The sequence below is a fragment of the Sinocyclocheilus grahami genome, unplaced genomic scaffold (genome assembly GCF_001515645.1).
Source record: "Sinocyclocheilus grahami isolate Dianchi unplaced genomic scaffold, SAMN03320097.WGS_v1.1 scaffold37.1, whole genome shotgun sequence".
NCBI lineage: Eukaryota > Metazoa > Chordata > Actinopteri > Cypriniformes > Cyprinidae > Sinocyclocheilus > Sinocyclocheilus grahami.
The window spans coordinates 945,048-963,865 of NW_015505216.1; the positions used below are offsets into that span (position 1 = coordinate 945,048).

The following is an 18,818-nucleotide window of genomic DNA, read 5'->3' on the forward strand; positions in this document are numbered from 1 at the left end:
GAGATTTAGGGTGATTAGTGCACACATTTTTTTATTATTATTTGTTATTCTCTCTTGTTAATTATTTTATCTTCAGTAATGTGTGTGTGTGTGTGTGTGTGTGTGTGTGTGGCAGAGAGTAATTGTTTGATCACGTACTCTGGAGGCGGAGTCAGTGACACTAAAGTGGGAGGAGATAGAGGGCAGGGCCAAAGTGCCTTCAACAAGTCAGACAAATATGCTAAGGCATTCAGTCAATCTCAGGCACTTGCAGGAGAAGTCACTTACCATCTGGACTAGCAGTGGGACAAGACGGGAGAACTGTGAGCTGCACCTGTCCCATACACACACACACACACTCAGGGGAAAGATCACACACAGCCTCTATGTGTGGCTGGGACCAGAGCATCCTGGTAAGTAACATTTCTCTAAACTGTGTGTTCTGCGTTTATTTCTGGTAAAGCAGAGAATGCATTTTGCAATGGAACTAATTGTTTCTATTATTTCATAAATTAAATATTTAGTGCTTATTTAGTGGTCATAGTGGTGTTTTTTGTGAGGTAGAAAAACAGTTTTATTGGAGCTTCCTAGTTCTTTTTTTCCATTTAAAATGATTGACTGTGATAATTTAGGCATTTCCATATATTTTAGTTCATTTAAAACAATTCTTAGAAAATAATCTCTGTATTTAATTCTTAGAAAAAAATATTTCTGTATTTAATAATAGTTTATAGCTGGAATACATTTAAACTATACATATTTTTTAAGGATTTCACTTAAAAGTATTTTTTCCCTATCCAACATAAAATATAGTTTTATATTATGCATGTATATTTAGTATGCATACATCTGATTTCCATGTTTGTTAATGTGTTTTTTTTAGTTTCAATATGAGCTGTCCTACGCACACGATTCTTTCTAACAAAAAAAATAAAAAACTATTTTCTGATCTTCTTTAAGAAATAAATAAATACAAATGTTAATATAATAGACAATTTATATTCATCACAAATCAACATTTCACGAATCAATTACAGCTTTGTAAATTTCACATTACTGTTTGTTTTGGAACATAAAATTCTATTAATTCTGTAAACTTTAATAAGATTAACTACAACCATTTGTAATTATAAGAACAAATTGTTTTAAATCAAGTTTTTAGTTTAATTGAAAATGTAGTTTTAAATTAAATTAAATTAATACACATTCCCAGAGAAGTAGTTTTAGTCCTGAACAGGTAACTACATATTTTACCTTTTGAATTTTGGTTGAAGATTGGTTTTGTTTCTATTTTTCACACATTCTCTGGGATGGATTGATGGTTGGATTCCAATTTTAGCTACATTCAGATGTAGACGGGACTTCCTTCCTCTGTTTTCCTCCATTTGTGACTATTTTTTCACTCAGAGAAGAAAACAGGGAGAGGGTAAGACGCATGTTGATAGACAGAAATGAAGAGTAGGACATGAGAAGAGAGATTGTGTGATCAGTTCCGACTTTATGAACGGGTCGGGACGGCTGTTGTCTTTTATTTACTTTAGAGCACTTCAGCTTCTATGTGTAGAAAGAAACGTCTTTCTAGATTTGTGTAATGTTGTGTAAACAATTAAGCTCTAATTTAGTCGAAACTATAATTAATTCTATTTTTTGGTATTAATGAATATTTGCGCATCACAAAGAAACTAGATCATTTACGTAGTTTAACCTTTACGCGTTACTTGGATAATGTTTAGTTCTCTTGCTCTCTCAGACTATCTGATAAGACGACAGATTTAATTCTAATGCTTTTTCTTTTCTCAGGCTGCTTCTCATCACAGCTCGGCCATGTTGACTACTGAGGGAGCACCCTGCGCCGTGGACAATGAGGAGCTCAAGATGGATGTAGAGGATGTAGACATGACAAAATGGACGGAGGAAGAGTTCGAGGAGAAATGCACGTACATCGTAAAAGACCACACCTGGGAGGGTCCTCTAGAGAAGACAGAACTCACCCGGGCCGAGGCGTCCTTACCCAGAAACCTGGCCTTCAAACACCCACCAGACTCTAAAGAGGTATGACATGATGCTCACACACCATCACACATGCAATGGCATTACGCATGATGGCCTCGAGGCTTCCTTTTTGAGATTCATCGGGTTACAACTGCAGTCCTGCATGCCATCTGCTAATAATTGCTGTCTGCTTGTATGAATGCACTGACAGTAAATCTACAAACCCGCTTCAGAGTGTCACATTATCAAACTGCAAGATGCGGGTTTAAGCAGAACTTCGGATGGTTGTGATTTTTGTTTAAACAGCATCTCCATAAAGCTGCACCTACTGATCATATAACTGGTCTTAATCTTCTTTATCAGCACTGTCAGGCCAGTTTTTTTACTTGTTTTGTTGACCTGTCTGTGTCTGTGTGCTTAATAATTTCTAGCTCACATTGTTACTCGGCTAACACAAACATCCCTCATGCACCCGAGTGCCATTTATCAAACCTGTTTTATCTGCAGTAGACTGCCATGTCTGTGTCTATGACAATCCACAAACACACTACTTTCCACCTTTCTAGCGCTAATGATGGCAGAAGCTTTGAATGGGATTAAGGCTCTCTTATTTTGAAAGTGTTTATAGATCAATAGGAACAGGGCTATAGATTTTTTCATCAGTCGCTCTGTCTGTCTTATCTCTTCCTGTGAGGAAAAAAAGCGTGCCTCTTTTATGAGCACGTACTTATGGTGATAAAGAGTTAACCCTCTCTCTTCAAGAAACACCTGAGGTTCAAACAGGAAGAGAGTGAGTGAAGTCATGTGTTTCACAGAGGAAGATTATGATGATGAGAGAGTATTGATGGGGGGAGCATTTAATAAGTTGAAAAGTGCTTTTTGTAGAAGTTTGGGTGAGGAGATCTTCAGGTAGAAGAATATTTAGATCCAAACCAAATATTACATATTTGAACATTCCCATCTCTGTTTAATACATTTACTTATTTAAATCCATTTTGCAGAATCAATTTAAATTAGAAAATTATGTCTGGTCCAAAATATATGAACATTTCTATCAAACAAATCACCTGTATGATTCGGTATTGTGAAGAGAGGTTAAGCTTTGGTGATCTCCTCAGAAGAAGTGTCTGTGTGGTTAATAAGAGGTGAAGCGGGACAAACGAATAGTCTCTCTCAGCCTTAGGACACAACCTTGATGACCTTTAGCTTCCTGTGGCTGTCAGGAGAGGTGACGGGCGAAGAGAGGCATGGCTCCATGTCTTTCAAGTGCGCACATCTGGCTGACTGTCAATTAATTACCCCTCTCACACACACACTCTGTCGTACTAATACTGTCAAGCTAATTTAATGATGCTTGCAAATTGTGAACTGTACTGTAAACTCCCTCTTTCTTAACCACCTGTTTACCTACTTTTTTAACCAGGTTATTGGTGTAGTCAGCAGAGAATACATCCCCAAAGGCACACGGTTTGGCCCCCTTGTGGGAGAAAGTTACACTGCAGAAAATGTCCCCAAAGATGCGAACAGGAAGTACTTCTGGCGGGTGAGTTGTTTTGTTTCAGAATCTTTTAATAAAGTAGGAGCGGACAAGAAAAAATATACCGGGTCACTTCCTGTTCCACTGACTGACTTCCTGTCTGACATCATGGGCTAGATGCTTATGTAGAAGCAGTGAGTTTATATTCTCAAAGCGACCAGAAACTGCTGAGTAAAGATCTGCTGTTTTGGGAACTGCATTGCTGCACTGGTGCTGAAAGACTGAGAGAGCACTGATACGTTCCATATAGTGTAATCTTTATTTGACTGTGCAGCTCTCTGAGCGTGTGGGACAGGAAGTGCTGAATGACTCTGTGCTGTTCTGGTGCTGTGAATATATCTTTCTTAAGAATATGTCAGCTTTACAGATCATCTGTGTCACTGCAGTTATTCAAAGTGTTTGACCAGTGAAAAAAGAAATCACATTAACCGCCACTACAATTAAAACGAAACATTTCTCTCACGCCTTTGTGACTCGCAGCTGTCGTCACGGAGAAAGTGCAAAGTCAACTCGCTCTGGTTTTGTGTTGACTTGTTTTCTGTCACTTCCATATTGTTGCCAAATCGAAGATCCCCAAGTGGAACAACTCTGGTCTTTACCTACTAGTCACAGCACTGATATCATTCTTTCCTGTGTTACTGTCAGTCCTTTACCATATGGTGCAGGGCAGGTGATTACATAGTCATTGGTTAGAGTTTCAAGCATAGAGAAAAAGTGCTAAAGGAAGTGTAGTGTCGATATTTCAGAGGGAAACCTTGTTTGTGACGTCTTGAAAGTGTTCCTGGAACTTGCATGCTTAGTATAAACAACATACTGAGACAGGCGTCCCCCTACCATACTTCAGACGAGACCTAAGAATGCATCAGAGAGCTGGATGGAGATACTCTGAGACTGTGCATATTAGTGTGGGGGTGTATGCTGACTCACTGTGAGACTTTATAAGAGCGAACCCCACTCGTCTGTCTCAAAAACATGAGAACCACACTGGAGGACTATAGAATAGAACATTGCTATATAGACAAATATAGTAATTGTAATTCAAAAAAAATATCTGGTCTTAGTTTTCTTCATTATATTTTGTAGATATACTCAAATGGAGACTTCCATCATTTTGTGGACGGACTGGATGAGGAGAAGAGTAACTGGATGCGTTATGTGAATCCAGCTCATTCCCAGCAGGAACAGAACCTTGCTGCCTGCCAAAACGGCATGAACATCTATTTCTACACCGTGAAGGCCATTCCTGCAGACCAAGAGCTACTGGTGTGGTACTGCCCTGAGTTTGCCCGCCGTCTCAACTACCCTGCCTCTGGAGAGATTATGATGCAAAAACTCAGTAAGTTCACAAAAAAAATACATATATTTGATGCCTCACTATTTGCCATAGACCTGGACAGATACTTGTTATCTCAGTTTAAGTCAAGAAAAACATGCCTTTTCCACTATAGAGATAGACCCTGTCAGCATTGTGCAAACACGCCAGCTTCTTACCTTTCATCTCTGTTAAGATCGGAATTCTTTGAACTACTCTGTTTCTCTGCTTTCTTCCTCTACAATGTTTTTGTTCAGACTAATTACAAAGAATAGGAGTGTAATGTTGCAGCCATTGGTGGTTGAGAATGTTCTTTAAACATGAAGGTTTGTTTTGCCCAACATACAAAACCAGCAATAAAAGTCTCTAAGCTAAAAAGACGAGACAGAGGGAAAGATTGATACAGAGGAGAGGGGGAGATTATAGGTAGGTGAACAGGCCAGTCAGTGTGACTCCTCTCCCCAGAGTCATGCGCATACCCTGGGGCCACTGGATGTAGCCGACCCCTTGAGCTCAACACACACACACACATAGACAAGTCTGTAATTACACCTACTCACTCATGTCTGCTGCCTCTCTACCTGTAGCCTTAAGAAGGAATAATAGCCCATGCATCTCAAAGCAAAACCTACAGAAAGCTGGTGTATGACTCAATATAATAGAATGGGCTGATCTGACTGACACAGCCTCCCACATGAAATTGATTTAGACACTGACTTTCTATTTCACTAGTCCTGTCTGGTGTATAATGACAGCAATACCAACATGGATCTTGAGTCCTTGCATTCCTTTGTCATCCTGCCTCAGGAGGTGTGGGAGGAACTTCTTCATTTGTTTGCCACTTTAAGAGTAAGGAGAGGCTAGTAAGAGTGTGCACGAGAGAGAAAAAAACTCCATTGACTAGTTGAACTTCCTGGCGGCAGGGCTGTGCTGACAGATTGATATCTCTGTGATCGCCGGCTGTTTGTTTTTGGCAAGCTCTCTAGGGAGGAACAGAACTCATACTATCTGTGGAAGAGAGGTGGGAGGGGAGAACTGATAACCTCTCGGTTTGTTTACACGTAGCTGCCGGGACAGAAGGATAGGGGAGTAGAGAGTACGGATCATCTTTTAAGGGATACTTATCATGCACACACTCATATTCACGCTTGAATTCTATACAATTAAAGTTCAGTGAACAGGAAGCAGGAAGCTATTTAATTGTTTACATCCTTTTTAAGGAGACTAACAGTGAAGTATTTAAGATATATGGGAAAGCAATTTTCTAATTAGCTGCCCACCTTTCATCAAATGTGACTGGGTGGAAGGGTCAGGGTGGTTTATAATGGGTCTGTTTAGCTTAAATTTGAGAAATATATTACTCCATGTATGTTTTATTCATATTTCCCTCCTCACCTGATTTTTAATGTGAATTTTGTGAAACCTTTTAAGTTTGAGACTGCAGAAATTTGGGAACTCATTTAAGATTAATCACTAAATAAAAATCCATCCATGGTCTCTGTGGACTCTATAAAAGGGAGAGATCTAGGCTTGTAGATCCCTATTAGCAGGACGCCATCAGTCCCCCCACACCCACTCAGTGAACCCCATTAGATAGTATCAGTGCATCCATCCCACCCTGACCGGGGTGGCTGTCAGGCCTCACATCCTGTCTGTAGACCCTAACACAGGATAATTTGTCAAACTGTCACACTAAGTGAACCACTGGGGTGCTTTGTTGAAATTTGGTTTAAGAAGAGCTGTATCCTCTGGGACAGTAGAACTGATGTGTCCCTCAAAATAACAGTAACTGGAATTGGTCAGGAATTGTGATTGTGACAAGTAATGTCTCACAAACAGACCTGTATCCGTGAATGTGAATGAGTGAGAAAATTATTAACATTTCGTTTTTTTTTGTGTGCAAACAGAGCAGAGCCTGATTGAAGCCACACAGCAAGCGACTGAAGTCAAGCACCCGGTGAAAAGAGAGCACAGCGTTTCAGAGATTTTAAAAGATGTACTGCAAGAACCCAGCAGACCACATCCCACCCGTCCTTGCTACCCCAATAGCCCAGACCGACCTCTTTATCCGAGTGCTGTCTATCCGCTCCGCCCTTCCCTAAATGAAGACTTTCTAAAGACAACCACAGTATTTGGCCTCCCGAAACGCTCACACAGACAGTGTACAGTGACACCCAGCCCTTCAGCACACAGCAATCCGAAGAGCAGTCCAGAAAGCAGTCCCACACCAGCATCCTTTGAGCCAAGAGACACCCTTCTCTCCTTCTCTCCAGCACTCTACAGTCGTGGCCTAAACCACTACCCAGGCTACTCACCAACAGGCTCCATGCCATTCTATCCTAACCCGCACTACTCACGCTACCTCGTGCCTCACTACCCTGTTAGTAGTTTGAGTGGGCCACCTACTTTGGGCGGTATATTTCCACACATGTACCCCTTTTATAGCAGCTTGGTACCCCCTCATGTTCCCTTCCCACATGGCATGCTTCCGTCCGAGGGTAGTCGACAATTTCTACTTTCACCTGACTCTCCGGTTCCCAGGGACATCCTGCTCCCAGCGGCCACCAGTGCCTTTTCTGCAGCCACTTCTCTGAAAGACAAACCAGTCTATGGTTATGGGCACCCTTACGCTCCCGCTGGTGGGTCTCCAACAGCTGGCTCTGCAGCCTCTACAGGACGTGTTCCTACCAGGCCTACCTCAGCAATCCTGAGTACCAGCCGCTCGGAGGACAAGGCGATCAATCTCAGCAAGATGAAACAAGGTTCCACAGGCTACAAAAGTCTAGATTACCCACTTAAGAAGCAGAATGGGAAGATCAAGTATGAGTGCAATGTCTGCACGAAGACTTTTGGTCAACTTTCTAATCTCAAGGTAAGCAAGAGAACTCTGTCTCCCCTTTAATGAAAAGCATATGTGTGCTACACATATACTCCTGGTAGTACCTAGCTTACCTGCCTTTATTTTAAGGTGCACCTGCGAGTCCATAGTGGTGAACGACCCTTTAAGTGTCAAACCTGCAAAAAAGGTTTCACTCAGCTGGCCCACCTGCAGAAACACTATTTGGTCCACACAGGAGAGAAACCCCATGAGTGCCAGGTAAATGATAACAACAATTTCAGTTATAACCAGTCCTTTCCTTCTCTGAGTACATTTGTAAGGTCTCTGCTCATATAAGAATGAGATCCTAAAACTCTGCTTTCACCTCACAGGTGTGTCACAAGCGTTTCAGCAGCACTAGCAACTTGAAGACCCATTTGCGACTGCACTCTGGTGAAAAGCCTTACCAGTGCAAGATCTGCCCAGCCAAGTTTACACAGTTTGTCCACCTCAAGCTGCACAAACGGCTGCACACACGAGAACGTCCACACCAATGCCCGCATTGCCACCACAACTACATCCACCTCAGCAGCCTGCGGCTCCACCTCAAAGGCTACTGCCTAGCAGGCTCTCCTTCTCCCAGCTGCAGCCTGGATGAACTCAACCACATCAACGAGGAAATTGAACGCTTTGACATCAGCGATAATGCGGACAGACTGGAAGAAATGGAGGGGTTCGACGTGGAGAGCATGGTAGATAACCAGATCTTTGGCCAGCTCTGGCAGGAGATGGATTTTAAGGCGTCTTATCACAAAGGTAGCACTGTAGGAGACCTGCACCCCCCACCACCTGCATTATCTACATATCGTCTGAACGAGCATGGCAGTGAGGCCTCTGTCATCACGGTTCATTGCAGCAGCCCTATCCAGCTCCTACCTATCAAGGTTAAAAAGGAGACAGAGGAGGCCATGGAAACCTAGCCAACTAGAGGCTTGCTGACCGTTTGCCTGACTAGCTCTCTAGGCCAGGTTATGGATAGCCACAAATATACATAATTCTTCTCAAAGAATCAGGCTATGGCCTTTATGTTCAGGGACTTCAGTACTCAGGGCTAACAGACATTGATCCAATTCATCAGTGGGTCCCGTATGTCCTACACAAATTAAAAAGACAATCATATTCTTTTATTGTTGTTATTAATATTATTTGCTCTTCTTTGTGTTTATTTTTGTTTGTTAAGTAATCTATTTAATTTATTGTTGAACGCATCATCCTTCACAACAAATACATGGAAATAATGTTTACAATGACTGGTTAATTCATTGTAATTTACTGTTTTATACATTTTCTTTTACTATATTCTTTTGTGGATAGTAAATGTAAATAGTGTCCCAGTTGACTGTGATTTCATGTGTGACTGCAAAGAGCTCACCACATTCAGGTTTATTTTCAATGTGGGCTGAAGTCAGAGGTAGACCTTTTTGTTGAAGGTATTTTTTTTCTACTATAGGAGAGGTCAGAGATTACATATCTATGTGTACGTGTTTTACATAACATTTATTCTCTTAATAAATGTTAGTTCTACACAATATAATGAATACAAAAAGGGCATATTGTATATTACCAACAACTGTTACCTCAAATGTCGGAGTGAGTGTGTGTGTGTGTGTGTGTATGGTTTGTGCTTGAATCGAGAGACGTCAAAGGCATATGTGATGTTTGTTTCGCTACTTGAAGAGGAAATCAAATGTCCCAATGTGCAGGTCTACATGTGGTCCAAAGAATAGCAGTCTGTCTAGCTGTCACACACAGGCTGTGAGACTGACACCGACTCTGCATTTTCTTACTTATGTGTGGCACATTACTGAAACCAAAATGATAATGAGAATGTGGAAATGATAACCAAAGTGAACTCTTTCGTTTATTTTCAGAGATGTGTGCAAATGCAGTGTGAGCTGCTGCAACTGTCTGCTCTGCAGGTCTGTGATGTTGTTTATGGACACTCCACATCACTTTGGCCTTTGTATGCACTGGTTCTTTTTTCTTTTGTCTTATGTTTGTACTTTTTTCTTTGTTTTTAATATGATTTTGTCCCACGGTATTAGTAGGACAGTTTATCAGCAACATGTGCTGTGAGGTAGTAGTATCTCATACACTTTCTGTCCTAAAGTATGACCAAAGTCTACACCTCATCTTCAGCTTTAAATTAAAAAAAAGAAAGAAAAAAAAAAGACTGTCTTTGTTTACATTCTGGTTTATGTAGCTATTTAAGTACAGCTTTGACAAAATGTAAATTATAATATAAATCTTCACTGATCGAATGCATTTTTGTCACTTGTGTGTTTTTTCATTATACATGTAAAACAGCGCTAAAGGCACATTCTCCTCTAAACCACTATATGGCACAAAAACTCACCGCAGTATTTTCTAAAACATCTGAGATTCATAATTCAAGTGACAATTTGGTGGATTCTTGATGCGATTGCAGGAAGCGGCATAGAGATCGTTCTGTGCTAATTTGATTTTAAATGTTATAAATTTATGTAGCAAATTGACACAATTACATAATATATTTTGAGGCAAAGGTCAAAGGTTAAAGGTAATTTAACCAACAGTTTTAATAACTGAAGAATATGTAAAAGTATGGTATTTGGGGTAAAACACTAGATATAGCAACGCTAGATATAGTGCGATAAAGTGTAAAAAGGATATTTGGCAATCTATCAACCTTTAAAGAGTTTTTTTGTCATTATGACAATTATTTCCAGTAAACGCTCATTTATATAAGAACTTGATAAAGTGTAAAAAGGATATTTGGCAATCTATCAACCTTTAAAGAGTTTTTTTTGTCATTATGACAATTATTTCCAGTAAACGCTCATTTATATAAGAACTAGCAAAATTAAATTTGTAAAATGTATTTGAAATTAGGTGCAATAGAAAACAGCCACAAATAAATTCAATTTAGAAAATATGGAATGGTTCTGATTCTTAGGTACTTCAAAATACAACAAACTATCCTCGACGGTGCTTTAAAGACTCTGGGGTCTGCGGGCAGCTCCGGGGTAAAAGTTAGTAACACAGCAACCCCACGATTACAAGATGCTTCGTTTGCACTCCTGATGAATAGATCCATGACTAGGCAGACAAAAGAAGCAGTCACCAAATCCAAAGTGTAAAATTCCACACCACACAAATCATGACGCTCTTAGTAATACCGCCACAACAGGCCTATAAATATATCACACTATACACATACACACTGCGTCGCTACAATAATGAAAAGCATATGAAGAGATCAAAATCTATTATCAGTGTAAATGATTGTGTGTCTAACTGTATGACCATGCACGTTAAAACAAGAATCCATTTCAAAATATATTCTATTAAATGAAAATCTGTCAGAGCCGCATTTAGCCTACTGATACAAACTCTGCTTTGAATGATCGCTTCAAAAGAAATCCAGAGAGTAATACAAGTGTAAAGAATTGAATCCTGGCTGTGAAACCTGACTGTCAGAATGGGATGTTTACGATGTGTTTTCATTAAGCAGATGTGGTAATATAATGCTTATGCAGTTCTGGCTTATGCGTGTCCTCTTCCTAATCCAGTTCTGAGAACGCTGACTGTATCAAATGGAATCCCTTTCAGCTCTACCCAAATTGTACATTTATAGGCCCCATGTGAGCATGTGGATTATATGATAATTGGCTTTCTTCATTTCCCGCTGTAAGATGATGTCAGAATCACTGAAGCTAAAAGGGGAAACACACAGTTACAGAAACAAGCTTGTTTTCAGAACATCAGCAAAAGTGAATTAACAGAACAGCAAGTCAGAATCTACTGACGAGGTCATACTGTTCAAACCTATAAGAGTATAAACATAAAAAGTCAGCATAGGCTTATTGGGAAAAAATTAGCCTCTACCTGCATCTTTGGAAAAACATAAAAAACAGCATAACAAATGTTTTCTTTTACATAAAAAATAACTGCAGTTTCCAGCTTAAATGAACACTAATGGCAGTAAACACTTTCATTTCTTTAACACACAAATTATGACTACAGGGGCAGAATACTGATTAATAGGTTTAATGTATTGTCTTCATTTATGCCCCCAATTTTATTTTTTATTTTTTAAGCAGCTCAGCAAAGAATGAATGCCCTGTGTTATGAACAGTGACATGTAAAACTAGTCTTGCATATTTGGTTCACCCCAAAATGGGCCACTAGTAGTCAAGTCAAGTCAAGTCACCTTTATTTATATAGGGCTTTTAACAATACAGATTGTGTCAAAGCAGCTTTACACCATCAAAATAGGAAAATAGTCTCAATAGTCATAAAATTTTCAGTTAAAGGCAGTTCATCATTGAATTCAGTGATGTCATCATCCAGCTCAGTTCAGTTTAAATAGTATCTTTGCAATCAAGTCGACGATATCGCTGGAAATTAAGTGTTAAGAGGCGACAGCGGCAAGGAACCAAAACTCCATCGATGACAAAATGGAGAAAAAAACCTTGGGTCGAGGGGTCAGTTCTCCTCTGGCCAGATGAACCATCAGGTTGATCCATGCTGCAGCAAAGTTAGATTGTGCAGAGGACTCATCTGGTTCCGTGGTCTTGTCCTGATGGCCGTCTAGGAGACAAGGTCTTCACTGGGTATTTGCACACTGTCACTTAACCTCTACTGCTTGAATTCATGAAGTAAGTATCACTATTAAATTAATATTAGCCACAGAAGAGGGGCAGCTTTTGCAATAATAATTCAAAATAAATAAATAAACTGCAGCAATGAACATTTTGGCAGAACCTCTATTCAATTACATGCTATTTTGTTTAGTTGTCTGTTCAGAATCTTGGGAGAATAATGATCTCTATTTGAAAAAAAGATATAAATATAAAAAAATAATAAAATAAGCGATTTTCAATTCATCCAGAATCGTACAGCTCTGCTCCTGTGTGACATTTCAGAAGTGATGGGAACAGAAATGTCAAATAATACTTTTTTTGGGTCTAATTTTGACAGGTTTTATTAATATTATCATCATCATCATCATATCTCTTACTTTTAATTGACTGAGAAATTAAATACACTGCTGGAAAATAACCAATCATTTGTATTCTATAACATTTTTCCTATATTTTCCTAATGACAATTTTATGATTTATGTACTACAAACACTTTTTCCCTTTTTATCACAGAATAAGGCAGAAGAATTATTTTCTATAGCCAACTGTAATAAATGCTGTCAATTAGCACTACATTATTCATGATGCTTTTTATTATCTAGCGATGACTTGAAAAACACATGAACCATATTGTGTCGCAATCGTGTGTTTAACGTCTTCACATTTTATCAGTAAAAACATTTCTTTTTATTCGGCTTAGCTAAAGCTGCGATTGCTTTGGCTACAGTGATAGCGGGATGCCTTTATTCACATTAGGGATTTCTTGGAACGTCATAAGTTATTACTTCTACAAGTACGTTTTGGACTTTCTGCCAACCGATTAAGAAGTGAGTATACGCAGTAAACCCTGCGCTACACCACTGCTAATTTCCAAACACAATTGAATATTAGACTTGTTTTTCAAACTGCCGTGGAACATACAACTAACGTAATAAAACACTGAACTGAACATGCTTTTAGTGCTACTCACTGGACAGTTCACTTTGAAAGTGTCACAAAACCTGCAGAAGCAACGTTTAAAAAAGTCTTAAGTTTCATTGATGTTTTCAAATGGATTTTGCTGTTGTCACTGTGGTTTTAGTGACAGTTGGAATACAAAAACATCATTAATAAATGGATAAAAACATGTCAGCTAAATGTTAAGAAAAGTCTTTTGTAAAACAAATTACCATCTTTGTCCTAGGCCTGCGGTAAATACAATGACGAAAACAGGAAAAGGAAATCAAAGGAAGAACAACCATTTACAAAAAAATTTATGTTAAAAAAAAAGAAAATTATGTTGTGGTGTGGGGTAGGGATCATCATTGTCCCCTAAATGATCACAGCCCCTTGGGGTCCCTCAGCACCTGTCCATTAGGAGCCGAGGTTAATGACAGGTTGGCTCTATGTGAGCGAGAGGGTGAAGGGGGTCTGAAGAAAATTAGAGGGCAGCTCATGTTAGAGAAGAGAGAGTTTTGTTGTTTGTTCCTCAGTGATCCCCCCCCCCCCCTTCCCTCCACTCAGCAGCTCAGCTCCAGGTGTACTTTGGGTACGAGAAGGCCGTTCTGATCAGACAGAGGGGAAAGTTGTCTTCTGACACCTCATATAACATAACAGGGCCTGGCTGAGTTATGGCTTTTGAGTTTTACTTTTATATCCCAATCAGCAAGAGTAGGGGAGTGGACGACACAAGAGTAATGTGGATAAAGTCTGTACAACTGGATGAAAAACACATATGAGAGAGCTGAAGGAGACATGAACCCTGTCCGCTTCCTCATTAAATTAACTTCAAAGCGGGTTCACTGCCTAAAACGGTCAAGTCTTCACCTACTTCCCATGGAGGAAACCAAAAAATGAAGGAAATGAAGAAATTAGTAAAAAAAAACTGCTCTTACGACATGCATCAGAACAAATGTCTGAAAGAGAGATGACAGAGGAAGACGCAGAGGAGAAGAGTGGCTCCTCTGATCTTTTAAGTGACGGGTTTACTGGAATCAGCGAGTGGGTCTAGGATAGCTCTTTATTTAATGAACACATGAAGAGTGCTCTGCTTCACTTTGATGTCCACACCGCCGCCACACAGGAGAGACCGCCTCCCATCCCTTCTTCCTGCGTGCCTGAGAAAACTAATGGCACTCGCCCCTGCCCCCCAGCTGAAGACCACGACACTGACTGAGACTGAACTCAAGGCCAAAAAAATAAAATAAAATAAAACTGACTTTAAACGTCAAATAAAACTTCTTTACAGTTGTGAACAACAGAGAATTATGAATTCAGAGCTATTGTTTTGCAACCTTCAGATCTTGGTAATCTACAAAATGTACAATTTTGCCATTAATATCACAAAGAATCTGGAATGAAAAGAATCAAACCTCTGCATTTAGAAAATCTACATGCTGATCTACGCATAATCAAAGAAAACCTACGACATTTGCCAAAATGTGAAGTATACAACAGTATACAAGTATCCCACAATGCAAGGCACTCGGCCAAACTGTCTATTTTCACTGTGACTAATGAACCGAATGTACGTGGATATTATGGCCATGAATTAAACATTTATTACTAATGACTTAATTTGCTAGTTTTAGTTGTACTAGTTTGTTCACTCATTTTAGTTAAGATTGTGGACACAATTTAATTACATAAAAATGAGAGGAAGCGTGTAGAACATGGCCAAAATTGAACTAAAATAATGGAACAAATTAGTAACACAAGTTAATAAATCGGTCGAATGAATTTGTAATTTGTGGTCACAATACCTTTCATGAAATGAAAATGCTACGAGTTAACGCTTTTTAGCTACAACTGACATCTCTGAATTTTTTTTTTTCAGTATCTCCTTCTTGCAATAAAACTGCAGTACAGAAAAGATCTGTTGCTGCTGCTAAGTACATCCAAGTGAAACGGATAATCAAAAAAGAATCTGGAATGAGGCAGATGTGAATTTGGGCTTGTTGTCGATAGGAAAGGGGTGGATTTAAGCAGACGTCATACTCCTGGGTTCCACCAGGGTAATAAGGCACTTTTGGTCTGGTTTTTTCTTGACAAACTAAAAGACATAGAATGAATTCGTATGCATATGGAATGAAAGATATACTGTAGATTACACTGCATCTTAGCTTGCTCATTTTGCTCAAGCGCAAGATCTATTTAGGTCTGCATGCCATACAACATGCTTCGAAGCACAAATCGAGAGCTGTTGTTCCAACCACACAACTTTGCAATGCTGTTTGTGAATGTTTGTTGGAACTATGGTTTCAGGAAAAATAGAATCGTTGAACTATGTTGGTAATGACAAAACTTATGTTTTTGGAAATGCACCCTGATTATGAGAAGCTTCATATAAGGGGACATATAAGCTCACTTGGTTCAACAAAATGTACTCTGTTCTGCAAAATGTAAATGCTTGCATTGTATCAATATAATTATAGAATTATAATATAATTTATTTCTGGAATAAATCTTTGTTAACATTCAAGAAAAATGTTAAAATGCTGCTCCCAGTTACCCATAATTTGTAATAACCCCTAGAATATAAACATACTTTTTACATTTTGATGGGAGAATTGTGGCCAAGAAATGGTCAAAGACCCAGAAAACCCCTGGTATGTGTAACATTTATTAGTTGTTGCCACTAATTACATGATTGGATACTCCAGGAACGCTACAAAGCCATGCAAGCATGACATTTATTAATGAAATATATTACGTATTATATTTCACTACCTGCACAGCAAACATTACAACTAAACCTATATTACAACTGACATTTATATTTTGGTATGATCTTGGTTTTGAACTGGTATGTTTGGAATTCCTAGTTCTTAAAATGTTACAATATTTGAAAGATATTCATTACCAGTAAAAACTGAAAATGTACTCACCCTCAGGCCATCACTGATGTAAAGGAGTTCTTTTTATTTGTTTTATCATTTTACACAGGACCAGTGATTGGGTGCCATCAGAATGAGAGTCTAAACATCTGATTAAAACACTATAAACCACACGACTCCAGTCATCAATACACATCACATGCTTGTAAGAAACAAATCCAGCAAGATGTCTTTAACTTCAAACTCTTGTTTCTGGCTAATATAGGTGTCCCCTATCCATAATACTGCTTTTTCCAGTAAGAAAGTTGTCTCGTCTGAATCGGGAGAGAAATATGCCCGGATCAAGCACCGTTTCCAATCGAAAACAGTTCTAAACAAATATGTCAGTGGATTTGGACTTTTTCTCTAGAGGAAGCATTATTATGGATTATGGACTCAAATTTTAGCAAGGATTATTTGTGGATTATTATGTTTTTATCAGCTCTTTGAACTCTCATTCTGACGGCACCCATTCACTGGAGAGAATCCAATGGTGAGCAAGTGATGTAATGCTAAACTTCCCCAAAACTGTTAAAATGAAGAAACAAACTCATCTACATCTTGGATGGTCTGAGAGTAAGTAAATGTTTAGCAAACTTTCATATTTTGGTGAACGATTCCTTTTAGACCACGAGAAACATTAATTCTGAACTTTTGACTGGTAATGTCATTTTAAGAATAATTTTCAGAATATTCAGAAATATTGGTATTTTTTTACATTTTACAATTGCTATTCCATGAAATGTGGAAACTACATAACCAGATATTGTGAGCGGTTCTATTTTCAGAGGAACCACAGCATGATAATTACTGCAATTCTCCACTACTTTATCATCTCCTGCACAGAACAAATTAACCAAGTTCATGCTGCGTAGCTAGTTACATACGACTGGAAAATTGAAGGAAACGCTAGAGGCAGTAACATTACCCTGTTGACCCATGGAGGTTAAATGGCTAATGCCATTGGAGGGAAGGAGTTTCAGTTTGACAGCAAGTGATGGTTCAGGCATCAGCATGTGCGCTGGATGACCTTCTCACACTGCTGAACTGAATTGTGACCTTCTGGAACATTTGCATATTAGCACATACAGAAAGTAATTGCTGTTCGGCCCTTGGAAACTTTCAGAAAAACAACACAGAATCTCACTGCAAGGATCTCCCTATGAAGAATCCTAAAGTTTCACTGTAGGACACAAAAAGTGCAAGTAAACACTCTCTCAAACTCACACAAAAGCAATTCATCATGTCTACTCAACTTACTCCATTTATCATGAGTCTGATGAGTTTAGCTCAGGGCCGGAGAGGTTGGGGACACAGATAACAAGGGTGCAGGAAGGAACTTCTCATAATAATGCATTCTTTTGTTTATTAAATGAGTGGTCAAAAAGGCATGGCCTCAGCTTTCCCTCTGACCGCTGTCAGCTCAATTATCTTTAACTAGATTCATGCATCATTTGCGCTTTCATTAGGCATAGCTGTCAATAAGGTCAAAAATATAAGTATTTTTCTATTTCTGCATGAAAAAAGTCAATCTCTCCACCTTTCAACTAAAGAAAGGGTTTGGAGAAGATACTTAAACCTTACTGGATACCCTGTTTTTTTTGTGACTTGCATATTAAAAAAAATATATAATAATAATAATAATCATCATATTATACATTTTTAATAGCAAATCCAATCTGGCCACTATCGGATATCTATCTATTCATTTATTTATTTCATTACATATTTTTCTTTCTGATATTACCTACTGACATTTTGCATTTTGTATGTAATTTGTGATATATCAAAATATCTTGTTCACACTTTTCACTGGAGGAAAATTTATGAATTATTTTGGCCAAAACTGAAGGTTTAAAGTTCAAATGTCTTGACAGATTTCTTTCTTCTAAACACACAGCTTGCCACTTCACAAGATGTTAAATAATGGACTGGAATCATTACTTGGGGATTATTGTGAGATATATATATATATATATATATATATATATATATATATATATATATATATATCACTATACCAATCATCATATTATATATTTCTAATAGTTTGCGTGGGTTGTGAGTCGGCGCGGATGAATCTAATGTTCTGAAGAGTATGTGTGTGGCAGTCAGTCACCGCACCGGTCTGGATATTTACTGTACTTCGCAATCACAGATTCTAGCCTACGTCTTGGAATATGACCCAAATAAGAATTTTCACCGTATATTGCCATCTGAACAAGTAACAAGTCTGCCACGTTTGTTCTGACCAACTGAGGAAAAAAGCATTACCATAAATCTCGCTACCAACGGTGATTAAATAAAGATCGGTTAGCTCATATCACATCAAACCGTTCAGATGATTATTATTGTTATACTTCATTCTCAAATGATTAATGTTAACAACATCAGCATTGTGACTATGAGTATTGTGTATTAGCATGTAGATTTCAATTTCTGCACAGTCTAATCTAATTGTAATACTCTACGAATTTCATATTAAGAAATTCTTTTAACCCAAAAAACAAAGTATGCTCCCTTCGAACTGGTTTTCTTTAAAATACAAACCTTTGTAATCCCAGGCTATCTGTAATCAGAAGCACATTTATAACTGGAATATCATTTAATTTCATTCACATGTGTTTCATAAACACATAAT

The 18,818-nt window shown here is 38.5% G+C and overlaps 2 protein-coding genes across 2 annotated transcripts in view; one reads left to right on the plus strand and one right to left on the minus strand.

The window, feature by feature from the left end:
* The first annotated feature begins 246 nt into the window (after positions 1 to 246).
* On the plus strand, positions 247 to 9,953 carry LOC107581686 (PR domain zinc finger protein 1-like). The gene is made up of 7 exons (XM_016267304.1): positions 247 to 392; positions 1,780 to 2,031; positions 3,395 to 3,514; positions 4,592 to 4,844; positions 6,728 to 7,692; positions 7,789 to 7,917; positions 8,031 to 9,953. The coding sequence occupies exons 1-7, from the start codon at positions 366 to 368 to the stop codon at positions 8,616 to 8,618; spliced, it is 2,334 nt and encodes a 777-aa protein (XP_016122790.1). The 5' UTR covers positions 247 to 365; the 3' UTR covers positions 8,619 to 9,953.
* The window catches only part of LOC107581687 (autophagy protein 5-like), a 32,716-nt gene continuing 23,544 nt past the window's right edge, over positions 9,647 to 18,818 (minus strand). Inside the window, exons 7-8 of the mRNA XM_016267305.1 lie at positions 16,728 to 16,731; positions 9,647 to 9,657 (exon numbers count right to left, since the gene is read on the minus strand). The gene's annotated coding sequence lies outside the window, so the exon portion shown is untranslated. The remainder of the gene's footprint in view (positions 9,658 to 16,727; positions 16,732 to 18,818) is intronic.

Bases quoted from the DNA above. Each gene is read 5' to 3' on its own strand.
- LOC107581686 (XM_016267304.1), top strand. From the start codon at position 366: ATGTGTGGCTGGGACCAGAGCATCCTG. The intron at 4,845-6,727 runs GTAAGTTCACAA...GTGTGCAAACAG, and splicing joins GATTATGATGCAAAAACTCA to AGCAGAGCCTGATTGAAGCC. The intron at 7,693-7,788 runs GTAAGCAAGAGA...CTTTATTTTAAG, and splicing joins GTCAACTTTCTAATCTCAAG to GTGCACCTGCGAGTCCATAG.